Genomic DNA, 20,978 nt, shown 5'->3' on the forward strand with positions numbered 1-20,978 from the left:
GAGGAAAAAGAGAACATGCTCTCTTTTTGGCTCGACGAGTTCCTCGACAGTTTGTTCAATGAAAAATGTACACACGACCAGTTTCCTCAGCAAAAAAACTCTCCCACCAAGTTTCTTGATGGATTCTGCCGAGGAAACTGGTCGTGTGTACGAGGCCTTAGGCTAACTGGCCTGTCTGCCAACACTATTGCAAGCATGAAAAGACACAAAGTCAATTGATGATAGTAAATTGATTATATGGTGGAGAGTGTTCCTGGCCGTTTATTGATGCAGGTATACCGCATTAACTACCAATTTAGTGAAACAGTATAAAGGAGAATGGCATTTGAAAACTCAGTGATAATGGGAAAAATTATAATAAACATGAAAAAATCTATAAAAAAAGTTAATATTTTGCATATAATAAGGTATGACATATGTCTGTGCTACAATGTCCACCCAGTTCAGCTTGCACTACATGAATTAATGCAATTTGTAAAAACATATATAAGTAAGTTACGCTTATTTTTATGAGAATATCAAACAATACTATAGCAAACTTGCGTTGAAAAAAAAACAGGGAAAAGTTACCGTTCTGCCCCACTTTAATGTAATTTTTTTGTGTTCTATTGAACTGCATCAGATTAATAATATTTTGTAATATGTTGACATCTAGTGGCGGTTTTAAGCCACTACAACTTGTTGACTATGTGATTTAGTTTCTTCTTCTACCCTCCCTACCAGTTTAGTGCTGGTTAGCTCAGTTCTAGCTAGACACTCTATCTTTCTTCCATATTCCCTCAGTCAGTGTTCATATTTCACCGAGACAGGGCTTAGAAAAGTCATGAGGGGGATTTACTAAAACTGGTGCACACAAAATCTGATGCAGCTGTGCATAGTAACCAATCAGCTTCTAAGTTCAGTTTAATCAGTTAAGCTTAGACTATAAAACCTAGAAGCTGATTGGTTACTATGCACAGCTTCTGTGTGCACCGATTTTAGTAAATCTCCTGCATTGTCTTCTTAAGACTAATAAGTCTTATTAGAAGTCTTAAGACTTCTAATAAGACTTCAAAAAGCTAGAGAACATCCTCTATAAATTAGCTGAAGTAAATTTGTGTTGGATTCAGCTTCCGTGTCTTATTAAAAAGTTAAACTGCCTTTGGATGGTGCCAAGTCAGTGGGTGACCATACTGTCCAGGCAGACTGGGTCTGAAGCCTCGTACACACGACCGAGTTTCTCGTCAAAAAACAGCAAAAAATGTTTTATTTTTTTTGCTGTGGAAACCGGTCGTGTGTACACTTTTAGATGAGAAAAACTGTCGAGGATCTCGTCGAGCCAAAAAGAGAGCATGTCTTCTTTTTCCTCAACGGCAATGGAGAAATTTGCTTCGCCGAGATCCTCGACAGCCTAACAAGGAACTCGACGAGCAAAACGATGTGTTTCGCCCGTTGAGTTCCTTGGTCGTGTGTATGAGGCCTAAGAAGCAATGCAAATGCATAAAGTTGCATCTGAAATGGAAACTTTACCAACAATCTAAAGTCTCATTAAACTTCCATGATTCCATCTTGCTTTTAGCAGGTGAAACTGGGCTGTTCCAGTTATAATCCTAAGCCACACTTTCACACATTTAACTCATCCATGAATCAGCCACAAAATGCACATGGTGCAAGTGTGAACTTTTAAATGGTGGTCTTTAATACGCAAGCAAAAATCACATCTATTGGAGTTGATATACTAGAGGCAATCAGGGTGTTCACTTTGCAAGATCAATTTCCCTAAAGCTAAGTGAATGTAGTGAAATTTCACTTTACAAAAAATACCTAATAATGTGTAAGGAAAATAAAAAACAGTATTTTTGCTTGCACATGATTGGATGATGGAAGTCAGCAGAGCTTCACCTCATTTACAAAACGTGGGATAAATTTCCTTACAAAGTGCAAATTTTATTGCAATTTAAATGCCTATTTGCAATTAGTAAATCAACCCAATGACTCCAAAGCAGAACATCTTAGTGAATTAGGTTCAATGGGGAAAAAGCTAGCATGTGTAGATGAGATAAGAAATGAAAACCTTAGACCAAATATCTAACATTATTAGGGTTGATTTACTAAAGGCACTTTGAAAATGTACTTGTTCCAGAGGTTAGTAATGGAGGTAAAGCTTCACTTTGCAAAGAATACCCAATCACGTGCAAAGAAAAAAAAATGTTTTGGCTTGCACATGATTGGATGATAAAAGTCAGTAAAGCTTCTGCGCATTTACTAAGCTCTGGCGCAACTTCAGTTGTGTACAGTCTATTTGCCTTTAGAAAATCATCCCCACTGTCAAACATGGTGTATTTAAAAAGCTGTGAATGATCAGTTTGCCTAACATTGCCCCATGTTTTTCTGGCAAATACCCATTGAAAGGATTATTGCATTAATTATTCAGATTTGTCATTTGTGTTAATCATTCTATTCAACCAGTTGAACAATATTTCTCATCAACATTCTTCTATGAAAAATCCAACTCTTGGTAACCTTCACCATAGTCATGATAAAACCAATGTTATATTTTGTACGAATTACAATATTCAGCCCAGGTTCACACTGGGTACGATTCACATATTAAATCGCATCTCAAATCGGCGGCAATTGTCGGCAATGGCACCGTCCTAATCGGTGCTGCACCGATTTCAAAAAGTAGTTCCTGTACTACTTTTTGCGATTTCAGGCCGCGATTTACATTGAACCCTGCACAGATGTCTCTTAAATCACGGCCGAAATCGCGGCAAAAACGCAGCCGCGAAATCGCGATTTTACCGCAATTTTGAATTCGCAGCAGTGTGAACCTAGCCTCACTGATGAATAAATCAATTTACAAATCAACTGGTAAATTAGCAAATTTTTAATTTATGGTTTTGCCTGAATAGATGCATGAAAATGTGTTCAATCTTACATTTGCACATGAATCACATCAGAAATGTCATAATTATACAGCTATGAATAAACATGTATATACCCAATAATGTAATAGGTTTCTATAGAAAATTGCAATGATAATAGGCTGCAAACACCCCACTTACAAGCTACTGAAGGTGTGATGGTTCACCATCAACTTTTGTTTTACAATGAATAATCTTTAGGAGAGTCACAGTACATTGAGATGGCCATTAATCCAATTCTTCTTCCATCTTGTTGTTTTTTGTCACTCTTTGCTTCTGAGACTCAGGCCTCGTACACACGGCCGAGGAACTCGACGTGCCAAACACATCGAGTTCCTCGGCCAGTTCAGCACTGAAGCCGCCGAGGAGCTCGGCGGGACGAGAGCTCCCATAGAACAATGAGGAAATAGAGAACATGTTCTCTATTTCCTCGTCGAGCTCCTCGTCGGCTTCCTCGGCCGAAAGTGTACACACGGCCAGTTTCCTCGGCAGAATTCAGCCAGAAACTCGGTCGGAAGCTGAATTCTGCCGAGGAAACTGGTCGTGTGTACGGGGCCTCAGTTTACACCATGCAGGTGCAATGAATGGAGTGTCCCTGCCATTTTTGCATGTTTCTGCACATCACGTATATGGCAGCCCATTTTTTTTAAATGGGCTGTCCTAAGCGTGAGAAACACTGAAGTCCTTGACCCTTTTGCCAAAATGCATGGTGCTGCAGCAAGAATTAATGGCACCAACGCAGGTCTGCAAAAGGGCAGTTTCTTTCTGCACATTCTGGGAAAGCATACCATTTTACACACATTCCTGCAATATACAAATGTGAACTTAGCCTAAATTATTTTTTGTTTTGGATTGTCAACACTGCTTATATTTTAAAGTTAAATTATGCAAAGCTAGCATCTTATCTAACTATGCTACAGAGAGACTTATGAATCTATCAGGACTCATTGCATTTATAAATTATGTTATAAAAGGCAGCTCTTCCTAATGCTCTGAAAAATATTTTACTAAACAATATGTTTTATCATTGAAATTATCACGATGCATTCATTGGATATTTGTGTCGCCAAGGTTTGCTACTGTAGTTATCATTAAGAGACAGTTTGTTGTTTTTATGTATAGGTTTGGCTCCCTCTAGTGCATGCTGGACTCTATGAGTGGTTCTTTTTCCTCCCGTGAGAATGACCAGAGCAATGCATCATGGAACATGTAGTCTGGGGCAAGGAAGTGACACTGTTGGCCGGGCCAATCCTGACCACGGGACCCAGAATGCATTGAGCACAGAACAGCCTGCTGGGAGAGGAAATTAAAACGTGGGTGCGGCCGGATTTCAGAGGAGGTCTGTGTGACAGGGAGTGAGAGTCTGTGGCCTACACAGTGGAGAGCTGAATCGCCAGCCTCAGAGAGACCACAGAGGACAGCACCACTATTCCAGCAAAGGCCGTTCTGCGCTCCGGATCATCGGGATACACCTGCATTCCAGTTCACCGGGAGTTGCAGCGCGGCACAGCGGTGCCATTTCCACAGGACACAGACACCAGGGAATTCCCTCCATCCATCTGATGTCCATAGTGGTGAGCGGGCACAGACCATCCTTATAGTGATAACGGTATTGCTGAGTAGTTCTTTTACAGACTGGCTGGGGATACTTGTAGTTCCACGGATATGAATCTACTTCTTCACAGACCTCACATAACAGGCGCTTGGGGCCTATTGTTCCCCACTGCACTCTAAAGTCAGTACTGTAATTAACTCCTTAATACAATTAAAGAGGAACATACATGTAACACTACTTCTTCAGACAAAGCATCAATTAGTCCATATTGCTCTTTTCCTTTTGTGTCTCTTCCTTACTTTGGATTACAAATTACACTGCAGTATAAACAACAGGTTAGCAGAAGAAATCCGGAATTGAAAGGACATTTATCATTTCCTCTTTGGTATGTACCACAGTTTTGCATCCTATTGCTAAATCATTGAACGACAACCTAGGGCAGGGGTGTCAAACTCAATTTCATCGTGGGCCGCATCAGCATTATGATTGTCCTCAAAAGGGCCAGTTGTATCTGTAAGATTAGATGTCCAGCGCATCCCCTCCCCTTACATTAGATGTCAAGAGCCACCCCAACATAAGTTGAGTCCCCTACTCTCCCTTACATCGCAGTGCACCCCCTTTCCTTATGCTGCTGCTGGGAAGAAGCTGGATGCATTGCTTGAAAGCCGAAAGTACAGGGTCTGGAAGAGGACCAGAGGAGGGCTAGATCTCTCCTGCAGCTGCAGGAGAGGTGCGAGAGCCAAATGAAATGACCTGGAGTGCCAGATCCGGCCCGTGGGCCTTGTGTTTGACACCTGTGACCTAGGGGGAACCAATCTGTAGGATATTGCCCAAGTTACATTGTGGTTATTGTATGCATATGTCTATCACTGATTGCTGTTCTGTGTGCTGAGGCCTCAGAGGAAAGGTATCCAATACATATGTTAAGGGTGTTGGATATTTTTTTATGCATATCTGTTCACAGGTCTTGTAGAGGATTTATGTTAAACACCTTTGTATATGAGTTATGAGAAATGCTCTCTGTCAAACTCAAGCTGTGTTTTACTCATGCCATTCTTTGTGTTCATCTTTATCTCAGTAAACATATCTGAGTGGTTCAGTGATTCTGTGTGAGTTTCTCATTACTAATGCAATATTGCAGGATGGAACCCAAGGTGTCAGAGGTAAGAGAGGATTTGCAGAGTCGAGATAACCAATGGGGTATATAGTCGATTAGCAGCCCCCACGTGGGTACCGCTACATTTGGTTATAAATGGTAAATATCACTAGTTATAAGAAAAAGTCAAGCTTACCTGTGTATAACTCAACTGGAAAGCTTGGTTTACTTGCACATTGATTGTTAGCAGATGTTATTATCACATCATACACACTTCCACATGGCAGACTGCTGATCACACAACCAATCTTTGTGCTGTTACATACAACATACTGCCGAGTATGAGTTCTCAGCACTGACAGATAACTCAAAGCTCCTGGAGCTGCTTCCCAACTCAAGAGTGCCTCTGAGTCAGAACAGTTCATCTTAGTAACCACATTCTGAGGCTGGCAGGGGGCTAAAATAAGAAGAAATACAATTATTACAAATATTGAAATTATTTTAATTACAGTAAAAATTTGATCCTGATTTAAATTATGCAATAAACATGATTTTTTTTATTTTCTAACCAAAATAATCAAATTACTTTATATCTTTGTAAAGAAACCTTACCAGTTATAAGTGCCGCTGGAGGCAGAGTTGGACCTGAACACTGAGCATTGATGGCTGTAACTGTCACATTGTACGTTTGCCCACACTTCAAATTATCAATTGTGCAACTCGTGTCCTCTGTTTGACAGAAAAGACTTTCTTCTCCTGGGCTGGTGACATTCGAGATATAACTGATTGCCCCTGAGGTTCTACTCCAAGATAGTGACACAGAATTATTGTAGCAAATGATTTGTGGCGGATCCAGCACTGGGATACAGGGAGCTGCAAAGACCAAACTTTAATTTTATATGTCATTTAGATATATGAAAATATCTAAAACATGAATATATGTTAAATACATTTAGAGAATAGTGATGTCACCAAGCCTTCATTTTTGGAAAGCCTTGAAAAAAACAATGTACAAGCATTACAGGAAATCTGTTCCGTGCCCATTCAGGGGAAAGCAGCAGATTTGCTTTAATCCCTCACCCGTTCCCAGTTTATACTTGCCTTATCTCAATTCTCTTCAATTCTTATCGCCTGATATGGGGATAAGTGGAAATGCACTTACTAATTGCTGAACTTCAAGCTGGGAGCTGTGGTCATGTGACAGTCAATATTAAGGTCTTCCAAGCTTAGACGTGCTTAGAAGTGAGCTGTAATGACACTTTTAACTCCTTGCTCTCTGTACTGACTCCATTACCTGATGACACTTGTGCACTTCAGACACTCCCAGCAGTGACTGAAATGTCAGTCTGAGGGGCCCAGGCTGTAGCAGGAGGCTGCGGGATGTATGTGGATGTGTGTTGAGAGGCCAGGAAGGAGGCAGAGTCTCGGGTGTGGAGTGTGAGCCAGACAAGGCCTTCCTCTGGAGGAATGACACTGAATTTGTACCCTGTGCATTCTGGGGGCTCCTCACTGTGCTGGACCCTTATGATCTTCCTTAATTTTTGTATTGAGAACTTTCATCTATCTATTTATGACTGCTGAGCTTTGTAGTCCCATCCATGACTCCTATGCCCATAACAACCATCACCAATATGGCCACCCCTCCGGCCTGATGAAGGAGCATGCACGCTCTGAACACGTACCACGTACAGCGCACCTGACGCTGACGTCATCTCTGCTCCCCCGGACAACCCAGGAAATGCTGTAATCGACCAGAACCAATGAGGGTTTCATCTGGCTTCACACTGTAGGAAGAGCGTGCATTGACCAACCATCCACAGCAGTGACCTTACATCTCATTGATGAGCACTCTTTTATCCATATCTTGTAAGTTGCCACTTTAATGATTCCCAGTAAAGTGCTTTAATTCTACACTCAGAAGCAGTGGCAGCTGGTGCTTTTTTTTGGGGGGGGGTGGCAAACAATGCACCCACAGCCATCTATAGCTCCCCCCAGGGGTTTGGTCAGCACCCACCTCCCCTCCCCCGTGAGTCAGTCGTTCAGTCAGTCAGCCCCACCCTTATCCCATCAAGCGGGTAGCGCTTCCCTCCATGGGACGGGCTGCAGCTTCTCGTGTGTCTCCTTGCGGCAGTAGTGCGTGTCCTCCCTCCTCTTCTCTCCTCCTCCTGGGCCAAAAGGATCACTTCTCCTTTCAGACAATCAGGAAACGGGTTTCAAGACCCGCTTCCTGATTGGCCGCTTCCTATTTTAGATTTTACACCATGATCCGGTCCATGAGGATTTTATCCAATAATTTTGTCAGCTTGTGTTTTAAGGACTAAGAATTGGATGGTACTTCCATTTCTTTCCACCAGAGCGCAGCAGTACACCTATGTTCCGAGTGCAGGCATTGCATCTACGGCACTGTCCATCCACAGCGCTGCCTGTATCCTCCAACGGCAGCTAGCATCACAGACGTGTGACGTCACCCGCCATAGAGGATCGGAGACAGCGTGCGCGTGTGTTCCTTTTTCATCTCAGCAGCGCTACAGTAATGCTATTGCACTAAGTGGCCCCAAACCTCCACTTTTGGGATCCCACATGGGCGCTCTTGGCTCCTCCTCTTCTTTGTGTGCCCTTGTGTGCCTGTCAGTTTTGAGGACTGGGAAGAGGAAAGCAGACAGGTGGGCTAGCAATTTCTGTAAGCAGTGGAACTAAGATCAGTGGCCACAGGGAAGCAGAAGGTTATGTGATATGCTGCTCACTCCTGTGTTGCTTTGCTAAGGGACTGAGAGTTCCTGCCTGTAATGGGTTGTTGCTGAACTGACAATAGACTGTTAGTTCCCTCAGAAGTGGGCCAGCAGGAGCTGCACAGAGGAACCAAGTTTGTGCAGGTGGAAAGAAGAGTCTGTAAATAGAGGGGGAGTGCCCCTGAATTGTTTTTGTTGTCACACTGGACATCCCTTAATCCCTTACCCCATCCAAGTTATCTTCTCTTAAAAAAACTATAAAAAAAAACAAGCCAAATACTGATCTCCATGTCCAGATGAAAGAAGGAAATGCTGTGTAACTGTCTGTGCAGCAGTAGAGAACTCCAATTTTGGCAACTCCTACAGGGTTAGTGCTTCATAAATAATAGGGGCTGACACAGCAGTCCACCACAATCTGATTGCAATAGCAATTCACAACTCACCAGTGTGCAGATCTACTCGGAGACTTGGTTTACTTGCGCTCTCTCCATTCGTTGCCGAAATGGTCACTAAATACATCTGTCCACATGATAACCCAGAAATATTACATGAAGTTTCAGATGAATAGCAAGTGTGATATTCTCCATCTGCACCAACTGCTAATGCAGTATAATTGTTTGCTCCCAGGCTTCTTTCCCATGTAATGCCGGCAACATTAGTCACACAATCCACTTCAGCAGTCACATTTTGTGGAACACAAGGAGCTGTAAGAAAGGAGGTTTTCAAATGTAAAATGTGTTAATGCATGTGGATAGATAGATAGATAGATAGATAGATAGATAGATAGATAGATAGATAGATAGATAGATAGATAGATAGATAGATAGATAGATAGATAGATAGACCGATAGATAGATAGACAGATAATATTATTATTATTGCCAAAGCTTAAAGTGTAAGCCTGATTCATGAAATTTGAGCTGGACACATACTGTAAATCTATAGTGTTTTCTTATCTCTCTTCAAAGCACTATGTCCCATAGTTGTATCTTGCTGATGTAGCACCCTGATGTTTAGGCAGGGTTGTTAGTATATTTACCTGCCAGGTATAGTTGCCTTGGCCAATTGTTAGGGGATCAATTGATTCCACCATAATTCTGGAATTGCTGCACTTCTCTCTTCTGTCACTAGATGGCCGGGTATCTGATGACATTAAATAAGACAAGGGCATTGCAAGGACAGATTAGGAATATATAGGGTATCTTAGCCAATGGGCAGGGATCTTCTTGGGTCCCTTGGCCTGCTGGGAGAGGCTTTTTATTTGGGTGAGGTCAGGTGATCAGGGTTCTGTGCCATCTGGACGGCTGTCTGGGTGGACATGTGTTGTGCTTCCCCGGGCTTTTAGGCCAGAGTCTGAGGCCTATCCCAGGGACATCTGGCTGCTAGGCTCTCTGAGGGTCTATCCAGAAGCAAGAGAGCAGTGTAGGGTTGGAAATGCGGCTTGTAGTCCAACCATAAGTGATGGTTCTGCCGGCCAGAGAACCTGTCGTGGTTGGAGGTAGAGGGGAAGCTGTCACCACTAAGGGACCAACCACCTTATTACCAGGGACCACAGTGAGTAGCTGAGGCAAGTACTGGAGCAGTATTCTCACCAACTGGGGACATTGAAGAATTGGGAAACTTCAGCAGGTGTGAAGCCAGGGACCCAGCCAGCAGAGGAGATGCTTGCAGAGCAGCCATGTGTATCAAGCCAGGGACCGAGCAGGCCAGTGGGGTAAAGCTTGTGGAGTATCTGGGAGTGCCAAGCTAGTGACCCAGCAGGGACACGGGGGTGACCGTTGAAGAAGAAACTCATGTAGAAAAGTTGAAAGAGCTCAGGAGATCCAGTGGAAGTGGATCAGCAAGTCTAATGAGAGAGACTGGGAGCTCAGTGGAGTGAAGATCTACAAGAAATGATTGTAGAGGAAGTACAGAAGTTCGTTACAACTTGTGTTAGAAACTGTTATAAGACTGTATCATAGGAAACAGCGTGTCTACATATGCAGATGTGATGTCCTGTTGGGTGCCTTTCCCTGCATGGCTGTCTAACTATAGAAGTCTGCTAATTAACATTGCAACCACTAAAGGGTGTCCTGGCCCTATAATATAATGAATAACTGTAAATATATATAACAAACAATAATATAATAATAATAAAATGTATTCAATATTGTAATCAAATCAAAAACACTAAAATCTGTTCAGCTGCAGAATTGTAGCTGTTATTACCTTAAGCCCTGGTTCACACTGGGTACGATTTGGAACAAATTGAGATGCGATTTGACATGTCAAATCGCATCTCAAATCGGCGGCAATTGTCGGCAATGGCACTGTCCTAATCAGTGCGACACCGCATCTGCGATTTCAAAAAGTAGTTCCTGTACTACTTTTTGCGATTTCGGGCCGCGATTTACATTAAATTGCGGCCAAAATCGCGGCAAAATCACGGCAAAATCGCAGCCGCGAAATCGCAGTAAAATCGCGCATTTTACCGCGATTTTGAATTCGCAGCAGTGTGAACCTAGGCTTAGTGTCTGATGACGAATTTCTCCACAAATCGCTATCGCTCAATTCTGCAAGTGATTCTAATTCACTATCACTGTTTTCACGCTCTAAATCCACTTTTGACATAAAGGGACACTTTTTGGTTGCCATAGACAATCTCAAGTTTCCAGGCAGAAAGAACAGTATATATAATATAAAACTACACGCAGGGCACTAGACAAAACACTAGGGACAAAAGGGATGTGAAATAATTTGATACAGTAATGTAATCTGTAAGATTACAGTGTACTGTATGTGTTTTGTTTTTTGCACTTTTTGAATTTGGTCACAGGGAATGGAGCCCAGCACATTCATAGATCGAGTGGAGTACACAGCCCACGGACACAGCATGGGGACATTGCAAGATCCTGGTGACAAGGTAAGTGTAACAGGCACTCCTTGGCGCCGTAGTGCGTTCCATGCTGGAACGCATACAGCGCCCGCGCGATGACGTCATCGCCTGGCGCCATGTGCGTTCCAGCTTGGAAAGCGGAAGTGCGCCTCACCGCCGGCTGCGCTGGATTCAGTGCTGATGCACTGCACCTGTTACTTGCCTATAAAGGCATTCAATTGAACTACAAGCATTGTTCTATTATTGTCGGCCGTAGCCGGCTAGGCTACCATCTTTCCCTGGACCTGGAGGCATCCCACTATTAAGGCTACAACGAACTACAGGTACCAACAATCATTAACCCTGGATGCCTGCCTGATTGAAGCTAATCCAGATTGCCATTGCCGGGGACAATCTTCAAGACCTTCCTTGCTGACACCCTACTCTACGGAATCCCTACTTGCTACACTGAAGCCCTGCAAACTGATAAGTAGCAATTGTGTCACTTGTAGTTCTATAGAAACATCTTCTGCATAATTTCCACCTAAAACAATTGCTGATATTTATTATGGCTTGTGGCTATTAACATGCTACTTGGGATAGACTGTTGTGCCTATGACTGTTTGCTAAGGAATATCTTAAAGGGACATCTACTCACAAATTACCTGAACTATATTGCCTCTCATATGCAATTATTAGTTGTCTCTACAACTCCTATTTACTAGGAGCTATATTGCCTGTCATATGCAACTTTTAGTTGTTTTAACAACTTCTATTTACTATGAGATATATTGCCTGTCATATGCAACTATTAGTTGTCTTAACAACTTCTATTTACTACGTGCTTGACATAAGTGTAAATTGTTTATGGGCCTTGCCCTCACTTGCTGAACATGTTCGCTCTAACCTTTCTATGCTAAGGGTTGCTGGTATTTCATACCAACTCCCTTAGTGGCCTAATACATCTCTATATGTTAAGTGATATGATGTAGAGAACCCACAAACTCCTGTTTGCTTGGAGTGACGCCTGGGGTCCCCTACTGATAATCACTTGCATATAGAGGTGTATTGGAATCCATAAAGTGTATATTATAATTTTAAACGCTAAGCTCTGGTCGCATGTTGTAATGCATCCATCTTTAGTAGCTCAATGCCTTTCTTTATGTGGGAGAGAGATGATGTAGAGAACCCCCAAACTCCTGTTTGTGTGGAGTGATACCTGGGGCCCAATACTGAAATCTCACATAAATCCTTGCTATCCGCAGTTGTGGTTCACTCCGTTCACCAGAGCCGTTACAGTAAGTAACTTTCCCAGGATACTGCAATGCAATCCCAAGTGTGGCTTGGGGTTACCGCTTTTTTTTATTGGAAAAACAAACTTCATTGAGAGGAAATGCACATATTACAACAAGTTTAGATACAGAAACACAAGTGTTTCTGGACAGCCGCACTCTGAACAAATTGTATTATTAAAAGAAGGACAGCACTACAAGTCACAGCAAAAATGAAAATAAAACCTGGCACTGACGCGTTTCACACTGGAACTAGTGCTTAGTCATATGACTAAGCACTAGTTCCAGTGCGAAACGCGTCAGTCCAGGTTTTATTTTTGCTGTGACTTGTAGTCTTGTAGTGCTGTCCTTCTTTTAATAAAGGTTACAATTTGTTCAGAGTGCGGCTGTCCAGAAACACTTTTTGTTCCTGCCTTGCTGAGTGCATTGCCTGCACCTGAGTTATCTGCTACGGTGGATCTTTATTTGGGTTCCCACCTGGAGCGGCTACTCCCTTTCTCCACATTCGTCACAGTCCCATCGATCCAATCAATTCAGGTAGGGAAAACAACACATTTCTATGGTAACATTTTTTTTGGCTCCTGGGTACCAGAACATAACCTTCCATAAAAATGGGGATGTGAAACTGTTGCCTAATGATACTTCCCTGGGGGGGTGATGTAGTCAGCATATGCACATATTTCAGTAAGTACAGGCCTCACCATCTCCCAACCCAGGGTTGTCAACCTCCCACAGCAATTTTTACTGACAAAACATGGAAAATTTACTGGCGGAGCACATTTTTTATTGGCAACCTGAGAAATTACAGAACTCCTATTGAAAACTAACACAATGAATATTAGAACAGTTTAAACAAGATATGGAAACACTGACAATGCCTATAACAAATTAATTTACTTTATTTACACTTAAAAAGTCAACACAGCATGAAATGATCAGCCCCTTATATTTACTGGCAGTTGTAAAAAAATTGCAGCTTTTTACAAATTGTCAGTAGATTTACTGGCGGTTGACAACCCTGCTACCAACCACCTATCCCACACTCTGTAATACACCCTCTATGGGTATATACTGTATCAGTTTCTTAAATGGAAGAGTATCATTGACATCCTTTTTCCATATCTGAATTGTGTGTGGGTGGAAGAAGGGGGGGGGGGGGTAATGCCTGCATCCAAGTCTGGGCCACAACCTTCCGTGCCAAAAAAGAGAGTCTCATACATAAATGTGACCAGGAATTTGTCTACCTCTGCATCCAGGAATAAGCACAGCAGACACAGTTTCAGGTCCAGGACTATATGACACCCCATTTTATTGTGTAGGAAGTGGACAACCTGAAGCCAGTATGTTTGCATATTGGGACAGTTCCATATCAGATGATAGAATGTGCCGGGGATTATGTGTATGTTGAAAACGAGCTAACCTTTGTTGTGTCAGGTAAGCTCTGAGTACAATATATAGTTGTGTTAACCCATCCGATATTTTAGGAGATGCTGTTTTAACAGCCTCAAGAACATCCTGCTCCCATGTGGTTTTAGCCTTTTGAGTCAATGCCATGATACATGGAAGTCTAATAGTAGAGTAAAGAGTGGATATGAGCTTAGAAGGCTCCGTGCCCAAAATAATATTCAGGACGGGGGAGTGTCTAGTGAGGGGGCAAGATTCATAAACTGGGTCTGTAGCACATGGCGAAGCTGTAAATATCTAAACAGTAGATGGTTTGGAAGAGAAAATGTGTCTTTAAGTGACTGAAACGTTTTAGGCCCAGAAGTAGTCATGACTTGGTGCAGGTAGATCACACCATATGAGGCCCAAATAGTAGGGTCTGGGATGATGCGCAATTCTGGCATATGGCCATTGAGCCATAAAGGAGTGTGGGATAACTGACCAATATTGTGTCTCTTTAAGGTGATTCCCCATACCCATTGATGATGCAGAAGCATCCTTTCATTATACCGGGGGATCGTTGATGTGTTTACCCCCTTCGTAGAATGGCTTGAATAGGAGTATATGCGGAGGAGGAGCTTTTTCTATTGCGTTCAGTCTGGAGACCTGAACCTATTCACCACCACAGCTCCATTTCAGCACCAGGGAGAGGACTGAGCACACTGCACAGAATATTTCCACAGGATCCTGTAGCCTGCACAACGTGACACATACTTCATTACAGGTAAGTTAGGTCACTAAAGTCATAGGAAAGAAATATTTTTTATCTAATTTTGCTTTAAATTTACTTCATTATGTATTAATGTATTAGAATGTTCTATTCCCACCTGTATGGAAGGTGTGTGTATCACTGACATTACTGTTGCAGTATTGACCAATTCCTGAAATCACCATGTTATACTGATGACCACATTGGAGATCTTCCAAGGCACAGCTTGTGTTTGACGTCTGACATACATATATCTCTCCATTGCTTCCTGTCACATTACTCATATAATTTAGAGCTCCAGTCATGTCCATCCATGATGCAACCACAAGGTCGGGACTTACTTGGGACTGTACGTCAACAGGAGAGCAGGGCACTGGAACCAAAGATAAGATAAAAGACAACCAACTCAATTATTAGAGATCAAAACAAGATTAAAATGAATAATAACTGTTATATCAGGGAATGTGTATGTACATGTTAAATCTGAAGTATGTTGTATGCATGTAATCATTTCTCCTGTCTCCCCTGATCAACATGTAATTAAAAACGTTTGATGAAGTAATTTTTTTTTTCCAAAATACCAAGATGTTTCGAGATCCAGTAACATTCTTACTGGGTGTCTCTTTTGCTCTTTGCTCTGAGTTTGGTGGGAGGGCATAGCAGGCTGCTGTAAACATGAAAGCAATCTGCCTAGGATCTTTTTTCAAAACTATTATATGAAAGAACACATCCCTGGAATCCTTTTAGATGTGAATGCTTCTACCTGCTGGCCACTGTGTGGTACACACTTTAGTTGTACTGGATGCTTGATCATGACCATCTAAAGGGATGCCATGGATGTGTTTCTTCATATGACACTCAAAAATAAAAATATTAATGGCAGAGAAAGCTAATAGCTGTGAGAGGAAGGCCAACGACTGTACGGATCCAGGGGAGCGGGGAGGAGTGATTGATAATTAGTGGGAATGCTCTCCAATCATTCCCAGTATTGTTATTCATCTTTTTAATATTCTTATTCCATACGTTTTTGGCTCTGCGTAACTTCTGCATACTTTCAGCTATTAAAATCATTCAACTTTTAAAATGTTCAGCTCTTTCAGCTGATGATAAGACTTTTTTTCTACTATTTATACTTTTTAAACTATTAACCTTTTTAACACCTTTTTAACATTGAAGTGAATGAGAGCATGCTTCAAATCTTTAAAATCTTCTTCCGCTCCCAAAAGTTTCAGCTCATTCATACTTTCACCTACTGACGCCAAACAAACTTTAAAACGTTCACAAAATATTCAGCTATCCGGTTATATCTTTTCAGTTTGATATCTTTTACAGTTTCTGTGAAAAAGCTGTTTAAGTTTAGTGACCATTTTAGAAAATGTTAGCGATTAAACAGAATGTGTATTGGGCAGCTTAGAGTGGATGATGTCATAGCTACAGCACAGAGCCTTAAAACAATTATCTTAGTTCCTTCTCTATAATTTGCTCTCACGCCCACAAGATCTACTTGTCATACACAATTTATACATAAAAACGTAGGTATTTTTGTCTAGTTTTAAATCCATTCCTACTTTTCAAACTATTCTCACTTCTTCAACTTTTTCTTACGGATTTAAGCTATTCATGCAGTTAGTTTCAGCAATTCAGCTATTCAGCATTCTCATGCATTCACTGTAGAAGGGAAGTTGCACTTTCCAAGAGCCTAGTGAATGTGGTGAAATTTCACTTTGCAAAGAATACCCAATCATGTGCAAGGAAAAAAAAAGAATTTTGGCTTGCACATGATTGGATGATGGGAGTCAGCAGAACTTCACATCATTCTCTAAGCCAGGGGTATTCAACCAGTGGCCCGAGGGCCACGTGTGGCCTGCAGAGCCCTCTGATGTGACATACGACCTCCTGCTCTGGGATGGATCAGAATAGAATAGAATACTGTTAATAAAGGTAAATTTATTACTAAAATCACAGTGTATATTTGGGCATATCTCTTCTGCAGTGGTTACTGGGCTGCTTTCAAACTGATCCACAGATGGAGAGCAGTTTACCTGCAAGTTACCTGCACTGAGCCATAGACTTCTATTACTTGCGAGTTTGGTGAGCTTTCTGAAAGTGCACCACACCTACAGTATATAATAGAAGTCTTTTGCAAAGTGCAGGAAAGTCAAAGGTACACTGCGTTGCATCCGCAGTGTGGGAAAAACTGCAGCGCATCAGTGTGAAAGCAGCCTTGGGCCCTTTTCACAGGGTCAGTCTGACGCAATTCGACCCTCCAAGCACCTCCAAGGAGTGGCAGATGTAAACCAACTTGTGTCTTACCTCCAATCTGATCTGCTAAAAAAAAAAAAAAAAGAGTATAGTGAGCTGTGTATGTGTCCACAGACATCCTGTCCACCCGCTCCGCTCATTGTGACCTGCGACCGGTTACCAAGTCGCTTAAGTGGCCCTTACTCCTCAAAAAGTTGGGCACCCCTGCTCTAAGCTCTGGGTATAATTCCCTAGCAAAGTGAATAGGCTATTTGCCTTTGGTAAATCAATTGCTATGAAACACATGGCATCCTATATACATCAGCCTAGGATGATCACTGAGTATATTCCTGACACATTTTTTTAGCTTTCTAAGATACTTGACATATACTGTACATAACTGCAAGTGTTAATATTTAAAATGCTTTATATTACATGTTGATTCAGTCTTTGACAAACTTACCAGGATCCACATATAATTCACTGGAGGAACTCTGACAATCACTGCTCACAGCTATCACCGATGCATTGTAGATTTTTCCACATTTGATACCTCCAAGAACACATTGGTTTGTTGTGGAATGACACATCAAATTCTGTCCATCCTGTGTCTGCATTGCAGCTATGTACATTTCTGTGCCAACTCCTAAACTTTTTGTCCATGATATCACTGTGCTGTCATTAGCACAGACACTTTGGGCTGATATGTCTGTTGGCTTGCAAGGAACTAAAAGTATATAAAGAAAATTGTGAATACCTACTGAGAATGATATGTACTGACAACTCAACCAAATTTGTATTCTGAACACCAACAAAAGTCATGATAATTATAACTACATTACTATAAAAAAAAGTGGTAAAAAAACTAAATAAAACTTGCTTATGGTGACTTCTGTATATATTTTATAGAACAGTTGTACACACATGATTACTTGGGTTTGAAATTAGGTACTGTATTTATTGGCGTATAACACTCACTTTTTTACCCTGAAAATTTTTTTCCTGAAACTTCCCTCTTAAAGTTAGGGTGCGTGTTATACGCCTGTGCGTGTTATATGCTGATAAATACAGTAATTTGATTATACAAACAGCAAATACTTTTAAAATACACCCATAACAATGAATACAAAAAAAAAACTATTTTAATTCCTTTATTTCCTTTCTCTCTTACTTATTTCTCTTTTTTTCCCACCCTGATTATTTTTGATCCTGAAGAGAGTAAATGGAACTTAATAAAAGGGTGAATGTAATGCCCTCGTACACACGATCGGAATTTCCGATGAAAAAAGTCTGCCAGAATTTTTTCATCGGATGTTCCGACGTGTGTGTGCCCCATCTGAGTTTTTCCTGCAGAAATTCCGACGGACTTAGAAAGAAAACATGTTTTCTTTTTTTCAGATGGAAAAAATTTCTATCGGAAATTCCGTTCGTCTGTATGGAACTCCGACGGAGAAAAAAAACATGCATGCTCAGAATCAAGTCGACGCATGCTCGGAAGCATTGAACTTAATTTTTCTCGGCTCGTCGTAGTGTTGTACGTCACCGCGTTCTTGACGGTCGGAATTTGGTGTGACAGTGTGTATGCAAAACAGCTTATACAGAATTCCATCTGAAAAATCTGTCAGAGTTTATCCCGATGGAAATTCCGATCGTATGTACAAGGCATCAGGGGAAACAGCGGGGGCAGCCAAAGAGCAGCAAAATGGATGAATGCACTTAAAAAAAGTACCCCAAAAAAGTACCCAATGATTTCTTAAAAAGGAGAGGGTAAAAGCCTAGTCACCTAAACATAGAAACAAAGAAAAGTGATGGCAGAAAAATTACCAAGTGGCCCATCAACGTTTTTATTTTTACCTGTTTTGTATTTTTTTTTCATCAACTTTTTTGTATAGCGTATGATAGAGATCTATGTTTATCCCAAGCATGTTTGAAGCCACGTACTATTGATTGACTCACTGCCGCTGCTGGGAGTCTATTCCAAGCCTTTCAGTAAAAAATGTTTTTCTAAGATTCGTTTAGAACTTTCGTCCAGTTTGAGGTTATGTCCCTATGTTCTTGATCTTGTTTTAATAATAGAAACCCTTATTATACCCTTGGTTTCCCCTTTAGAAACCCTTAAACCCTGTACACACGATCAGAATTTTCGATGGTAAAAGTCAGACAGACTTTTTCCATAGGAAATTCCAACCGTGTGTATGCCCCATCGGAAATTCCGATGAATTCCATCAGAGTTTAAATATAGAACATGTTCTATTTTACTCAGATGGAATTCCGTCGGAATTCTGATGTGCTTTTGGCCAGACAAAAGCCTGATCGTGTGTACAAGGCATTACACTTATTGCCTATGTGCTCCTGGCAGCTGATCGTTTCCATTGCTGTTTTTACAATGTCTTGCTCTGCACTGTGTCTCCTTAACCACTTAAGACCCAGGTCTTTATGCAGCTAAAGGACCTGGCCAGTTTTTGCGATTTGGCACTGCGTCACTTTAACTGACAATTGCGCGGACGTGCGATGTGGCTCCCAAACAAAATTGGCATCCTTTTTTTCCCACAAATAGAGCTTTATTTTGGTGGTATTTGATCACCTCTGCGGTTTTTATTTTTTGCGCTATAAACAAAAATATAGCGACAATTTTGAAAAAAATGCAATATTTTTTACTTTTGCTATAATAAATATCCCCCAAAAAGATATAAAAAACATTTTTCCTCAGTTTAGGCCGATACGTATTATTCGACCTATTTTTGGTAAAAAAAATCGCAATAAGCGTTTATCGATTGGTTTGCGCAAAATTTATAGCGTTTACAAAATAGGAGATAGTTTTATTGCATTTTTATAATTTTTTTTTTTTTACTACTTATGGCGGCGATCAGCGATTTTTTTTCATGACTGCGACATTATGGCGGACACATTGGACAATTTTGACACATTTTTGGGACCATTGTCATTTTCACAGCAAAAAATGCTATAAAAATGCATTGTTTACTGTGAAAATGACAATTGCAGTTTGGGAGTTAACCACTAGGGGGCACTGTAGGGGTTACGTGTGACGTCATATGTTTTTTCTAACTGTAGGGGGGCGGGGCTGGAGGTGTGACGTCATTGATTGTGTTTCCCTATATTAGGGAACACACGATCAATGAAGCTGCCACTGTGAACAACGGGGAAGCTGTGTTTACACACAGCTCTCCCCGTTCTTCAGCTCCGGGGACCGATCGCAGGACTCCGGCAGCGATCGGGTCCACGGGTCCCGCGGTCACGGAGCTTCGGACCGGGTGGGAACTTAAAGAGGACGTACAGGTACGTGCTTGTGCCCAGCCGTGCCATTCTGCCGACGTATATCTGCAGGAGGTGGTCCTTAAGGCCCCGTACACACGAGAGGATCCATCCGCTGAAATTGATCCGCGGACCGGCTCCAGCGGATAGATCCCCTGGTGTGTACAATCCAGCGGATCTGTTTCCGTGGATTTTTATCCCCTGGGATGGATTTCCAGCGGATACAAATTTGAAGACATGCTTTCAAATCTATCCGCTTGAATCCATCCCAACGGTCTGTACAGACTCACCGGATCAATCCGTCCGAATGAATCCCCCGCATGCGTCGTAATGATTCGACGCATGCGTGGAATTCCTTATATGACAGCGTCGCGCACGTCACCGCGTCATCATCGCGGCGACGGCCGACACGTCATCGCGATGGGATTTCGGCGCGGATTTCGATCCGATGGTGAGTACACTCCATCGGATCAAAATCCTCGCAAATCCTCGAGAGGATTTATCCGCGGAAACGGTCCGGTGGACCGTATCCGCGGATAAATCCTCTCGTGTGTACGGGGCCTAAGTGGTTAATAGCAGTCATTGTAATGCCACCCATATTCTTGTTCTTTTAACAGGGTGAAAATGACCTGACACCTGTGCAGCATAGATGTCATCTGATTGTCACCATGTTAAAAGGACAGGAATATGGGTGACATTACAATGACTCTTATTAGGCAAGGTTCACTCAAGCCAATGCTCTAAAAAGCAATCATCAGCAGATTTGCTTTTAAGGCTGCATTCACACCTCGGCGTACTAAATCGCGGCGTTTTGTCCCGCGATTCGCGGCGACAAAACGCCGCGATTGTGAATGCAGTCTTCACCCCCTCTATGGAGATG

General features: G+C 41.9%; 2 protein-coding genes across 4 annotated transcripts in view; both read right to left on the minus strand.

Annotated features, from left to right (window-relative positions):
* Positions 1–14,949, minus strand: part of LOC120945574 — a 144,905-nt gene extending 129,956 nt beyond the window's left edge. For all 3 annotated transcript variants that reach the window (XM_040359843.1, XM_040359842.1, XM_040359841.1), the window contains exons 1-4: positions 14,703–14,949; positions 8,730–8,990; positions 6,170–6,430; positions 5,754–6,014 (exon numbers count right to left, since the gene is read on the minus strand). In XM_040359843.1, the coding sequence (XP_040215777.1) occupies positions 5,754–6,014; positions 6,170–6,430; positions 8,730–8,990; positions 14,703–14,895 (976 nt within the window). In that variant the 5' untranslated portion in view covers positions 14,896–14,949. The remainder of the gene's footprint in view (positions 1–5,753; positions 6,015–6,169; positions 6,431–8,729; positions 8,991–14,702) is intronic.
* A 2,319-nt stretch (positions 14,950–17,268) lies between these two features.
* LOC120946211 (fibronectin type III domain-containing protein 7-like) overlaps positions 17,269–20,978 on the minus strand; it is a 63,716-nt gene continuing 60,006 nt past the window's right edge. Inside the window, exon 11 of the mRNA XM_040361032.1 lies at positions 17,269–17,552. Coding sequence (XP_040216966.1) covers positions 17,269–17,552 — 284 coding nt within the window. The remainder of the gene's footprint in view (positions 17,553–20,978) is intronic.

Source organism: Rana temporaria, chromosome 7 (assembly GCF_905171775.1).
Source record: "Rana temporaria chromosome 7, aRanTem1.1, whole genome shotgun sequence".
NCBI classification, from domain to species: domain Eukaryota; kingdom Metazoa; phylum Chordata; class Amphibia; order Anura; family Ranidae; genus Rana; species Rana temporaria.